A 5,152-nucleotide genomic window follows, 5' to 3' on the forward strand; every position below is an offset into this window, starting at 1 on the left:
AAGTGGTATTAGCGCTTCAAAGTGAACCAACGAGCTTTGTGGACGTCGATAATCAACAATATTCATGGTAATGCATCTATTATGGATGAGAATCCTAGAGCTAAATGTGGCCATACTTTAAAACGGATAATTCGTCAGTGGTGCCTCCTGAAAGATGACAGATTGGACCTTAGAAATCTTATAAAAAGGAAGATTTGAGACGGGAAAAAAACTTTGTTCTGGCAGGAATGGTGGACTGGTGATGCACCTCTCAAATCTGTTTTTCCAAGGCTGTATAACTTGGAATTGGATAAATCGTGTACTGTGGAAGAGAAATTAAGAAACTTTGATTCCCATCATGAAGGAAGGGAGATTATCGGGCAGGTAGAAGTAGTGAGGAGCTTGTTTGGCTTGTTGATTTGCTTATGTTAACCCAGTTGACAAACGGTGACGGTAAATGGATCTGTCCCGGTGGTCCTAAGGATTGCTTCACATTGAAATGGATGCGGAAAAAGTGAACGGTATATCCCATCAGGTGAGTGGTCTTAATAGATGGAAAATTTGGATTCCCAAAAAGATTAACATCTTCGTATGGGGACTGATTAAAAATCGAATTGCTGTGAAAACGATCTTGGAAAAGATGGGTATTAATCATGGTTCTACTCTTTGTGAGGTGTTCAAGGCTGGTGAGGAGTCCATTTTCATGTGTATAAAGATTGTGTTTTGGATAAAGAGGTGTGGGCTAAAGTGCAAGCTTGGTGGAGGATTAACAATTGTGATATTGTTTCTATGGATGACTTCTTTCGATGGCTTGAGGAGGCTACTGATGACTGTTTGCAAGGCAAAGCTCCTTTCGCGGTCGGGTGTGCAACTGTTATTAATCTTTGGAGGAATCAGAATGATGCTACTTTTCAATCTCAGATGAGAAGGGCGGCGGACATTTTCGCCCTTATACAAAGGGACTCTCTTCTTTGGATTGATAGTAGGTTGTTAAAAGTGGTGATTGACGGGAGTGCTTGGCTTTTTTCTCTTAGACTAGCTATCAAACCTATGTAATTGTTGGTTTTGTGCCTCCTAGCTCCTTGTTGGGTGTGCCTTTTAATGTTATTGCCTTTTCATATATATATATATATATATATATATATATATATATATATATATATATATATATATATATATATATATATATACACACACACACACACACACACAGAGTGAGATAGAGAGAGAGAGAGAGAGAGAAAAAGAGAGATGACTCTTTTTTCGGTGAATACTCGTGAGGATACCTTAAAAAAATTGAAAAAAAAATACAAATCATAAAATCAAGAATAATATTATATCGGAGAGAAAATATTGGAATTTTTTTTGAATCATTAAGGATGAAGCATGAATCATTTTTATTATCCATGATTCACTTTTTATGATCCATGATTCAATTTTAATGATCCAATTTTTTATTTCAATTTTTTCTCTCCGATATAGTATTATGCTCCATTTTATGATTTGAATTTTTTTTTTCAAAGTTTTAAAGGTGTCCTCACAAGTCATCACCGAAAAAAAAGTAATCACCGGAACCGAACCCTATATATATATATATATATATATATATATATGTGTGTGTGTGTGTGTGTGTGTGTGTGTGTGTGTGTGTGTGTGAGAGAGAGAGAGAGAGAGAGAGATTTTAGGAATACAACTAATAAACCTATGTCGTTTTGACATAAAACAACATAGTTTTTATCTTTATTTATCTTTTCTTTTGTTCATTTAGGGTTTTTTTTTTGTTTTTTTTTTTCATGTATATCCATTAATTTACGTTTGTTTATATTCGTTCTTTTATGTTCGATTGTTTATGTTCTCTTAACATCTTGATGAACGAACATAAACGAAGATGAACAATATAATTTCTTATATGAACGAACATAAACAAGAAAATCCGTTTGTGTGTATACATTTGTTCTCTTAAACTTAAACGGACATACATTAATAAACATTGTTTGTGTACGTTCGGTTCATATATAGCCATATTCATGATAATACTATGCGATATACATTATTATTATTATTATTATTATTATTATTACAAAAACGCCGCATCGGTTTATTTTTTATTTTTCTTAAAAGTTAGAAGTCCTAAAGGTTGAGAACTCTATAAACTTTTTATTTTGTTGTAACATTATAAATACTTATTAAATATATTAATTTGTTTTTTTTGTATTTTCTGAAAAGAAAAAGATAAATTATCATTTTCACTCTCTAATATATTAATTCATATAATCATTTGTTAATACAATCACTCATATTTTAATACAATAATAAACACAACTTAATACAATACGATTATTAAATAACATTCATGAAGAAGCAAAGGAAAATCTTTTTTGTTTTTAATGATAATCTATAACTTATTACTTTATATCCAATAAAATATATAATTTTCAATAATTACCTTTTAAAGCATTTCAGTTATATTATAATGGGTTCACCATCCTTAATGACTTTTGGAGATGAAGTGGTTTTAGTTTTTATAAGCAAATTTGTTAACTGTTAAACCATTGGACCATCACATATTAATCATAGATCATGCGTAATCGTGTTTGCAAAATGTTTAATTCATGATAGGATGTCATTTAGATTATGTGTAATTGTGTTTTCAAAAGGTTTAATGAATGATGAGATGTCCTATGATTTAACATAAGTCATTTATCAACAATGTTTGTTAAATCTCTTAGACATATCCTCATAAGCTTTTAGAATGATCATGCATTTTTTTTACCTAAGAAACTTCCATACATAATTAACCATGTATAAAAAAATTTTTGGGTGGATACAAGAAATGGACCATACAGATATGCTATTATACTTCATCATCACATGATAAAACAAAAGATATATATATATATATATATATATATATATATATATATATATATATATATATATATATATATATATATATATATATATATATATATATATGTATATATATATATATATATTAGCTTGTAGAAAGCATATGACTGTTTTTTGAAGATTTTTAAAAATTTGGATGGATTATGTAATCGCACACACCAATGTCACAAAGTAGATAAACAAAATATTTTAAAAGTTAATCTTTTAAGTTAATTAAAGGATGATATTTAACATTTTAAATAACAATGTTTGATAAAATTTAAATTTATGATACTTTTCTCATTAAAATTTGTTATACGTTATCATTTTCTTTTTAAAACTTAAATAAAGAGAAAAAATTACCAATTTGGTTCATCTAAAATACTTGAGTGAAGAAGATTTTCAATTATCATCTAAGATTTAAATTGAGTTTAGTCGCTCGATGTATAAAGCTCAATAGTCTGCCTTATATAACATACATTATTTCGGAATTAATACCGTAAACTAGCTGTTAATTGTATATTTAAAGTTTCTAGTTTTTTTTAATAACAATGATTTTAATCACCATAAAAAATTCCAACATGTTCTTTAACTAATAATACAATATAAATATGAATATGAAAATGTAGACTATACATGTAACAACATTTAGTTGTCATTAAGAAAATTTAGTTTTAACTGATTTTATATTATAACTGTAACGTTCCCAACAATACTAGTAAAAATTTCATTTTAAATAAATCAAAACCGTTAAGTCGTTTGTTCCAAAAGATAATTAGAGTAAAATCATAAACAATCAATGCAGAATAAATCTCCAGAAGATGTAGTGCGATCAACCTAAGTCCTACCCTTTGAAACCAGATGTACATGAAAACATTTCAAATATAAACCGTAAGCACAAAACTTTGTGAGTTCCCAAAAATACCGCATATCATACATATCATTGGCCCAACTCTAGGGTCTATTTCAACCCATTTGAATGATATGATCCAACCATAGCCTTAAAGTCAATTCCAGACTACAGCCTAGTCGTAGCCTTTCTACCAAGATCCAACCATGGTCTTCCATTCAAGTCACAAAGGCAAACAAGTGTTGTGATCCAACCACACTCTTTCATACAAGTATTATGATCCAACCATAGTCTTACTTACAGGTGTTGTGATCCAACCACAGTTTTTCATGCAAGAGTTACACAGATAGTATAGCGACCTACATGGTATAGAGAAAAGACTCACCACAATCTGAAGACAATATGACCCACTCACTAGATGACACCTTGTCTCCTCACAGTAAACATATACATAATAAAACCCTAATTAACAATTAAGGTAATAACTTACTCTCAAAAGGTCTAGGCTCACAATTAACCTCCTTTGGGCAAAAGACCATTTTTCCCTTCCAAGACTAAGTTCCAACATGGTTTACCAAAAGTCAAACTGTTCACAAACTAAATGGTTAACCCTCAATTGACTTACTCTTAGCGTAGCACACTGATCTATGATCATCGTAGAGCTATGCTTAGCGTATAGAAGGCTACTTTTAACGTAGAACCTCTATTGCCCAAAAGCTCTTTTAAGTTCTTAATACAGAAAACGAATTCCTCAAACTTACAGATCTGATCTAAATGAATGTATTAATGGGTAAAATCTCATAATTCATCCATTTACATGGCTAGAATGAGCACAAACACAAACCCTAAGTTGATAAAACCAACTTTTGCTCAAAAACTCGCGAATGGATGGATGAGAGTGCCAAATATCTCATTTATATGATTCTATAACCTCAAAAATATCAGAAAAAGGCATTTAAGTGGTCTAGAGTAATCTATACTCATAAAGACAAAGATTTTGGGGACAAAAGCATAAAACTCACAACCATACTAGATCTAACATGGACATGCATCAATATGAAAGCTTTATACCTTCTAGATATAGATGTTGGCTAGCAAATCCTAGATCTGAACACATTTAAGCTTTACACTTGGTTCTACAAACACCTTCTTCCGTAAAAGAGAACACAAAACTCTCTGAAAGCTCCAAAACTCAAAATTAGTGGATAGGGTTTCAAAGGAACTTTTTAAGAGGGTAGAGGCTGAGCATGGGCATGATCTCTAGGAGTTAGAGCTTTTAAACCAGGCTTACAACCATAGATTTAGGGTTTTGATATGTCGTCACTACGCTCATCGTAGCGTAACCTACGCTCATTATAGGTCATTAAAAACCATGATGAACATTTCCTCCTATATTCATTATAGGTGTAACATCCTGATGATGAGGTATTTTCA

The 5,152-nt window shown here is 30.9% G+C and overlaps 1 protein-coding gene across 1 annotated transcript; it reads left to right on the plus strand.

The window, feature by feature from the left end:
* The first annotated feature begins 478 nt into the window (after positions 1-478).
* LOC145049481 (uncharacterized) lies at positions 479-1,035 on the plus strand. Its single transcript, XM_078997878.1, has 2 exons — positions 479-665; positions 713-1,035. The coding sequence occupies exons 1-2, from the start codon at positions 479-481 to the stop codon at positions 1,033-1,035; spliced, it is 510 nt and encodes a 169-aa protein (XP_078854004.1).
* Positions 1,036-5,152: the final 4,117 nt, after the last annotated feature.

This window comes from Lactuca serriola, chromosome 5 (genome assembly GCF_051521515.1).
Source record: "Lactuca serriola cultivar US96UC23 chromosome 5, Lser_US96UC23_V15, whole genome shotgun sequence".
NCBI classification, from domain to species: domain Eukaryota; kingdom Viridiplantae; phylum Streptophyta; class Magnoliopsida; order Asterales; family Asteraceae; genus Lactuca; species Lactuca serriola.

Bases quoted from the DNA above. Each gene is read 5' to 3' on its own strand.
- LOC145049481 (XM_078997878.1), top strand. From the start codon at position 479: ATGGATGCGGAAAAAGTGAACGGTATATCCCATCAGGTGAGTGGTCTT. The intron at 666-712 runs GTGAGGAGTCCA...TTTTGGATAAAG, and splicing joins TTGTGAGGTGTTCAAGGCTG to AGGTGTGGGCTAAAGTGCAA.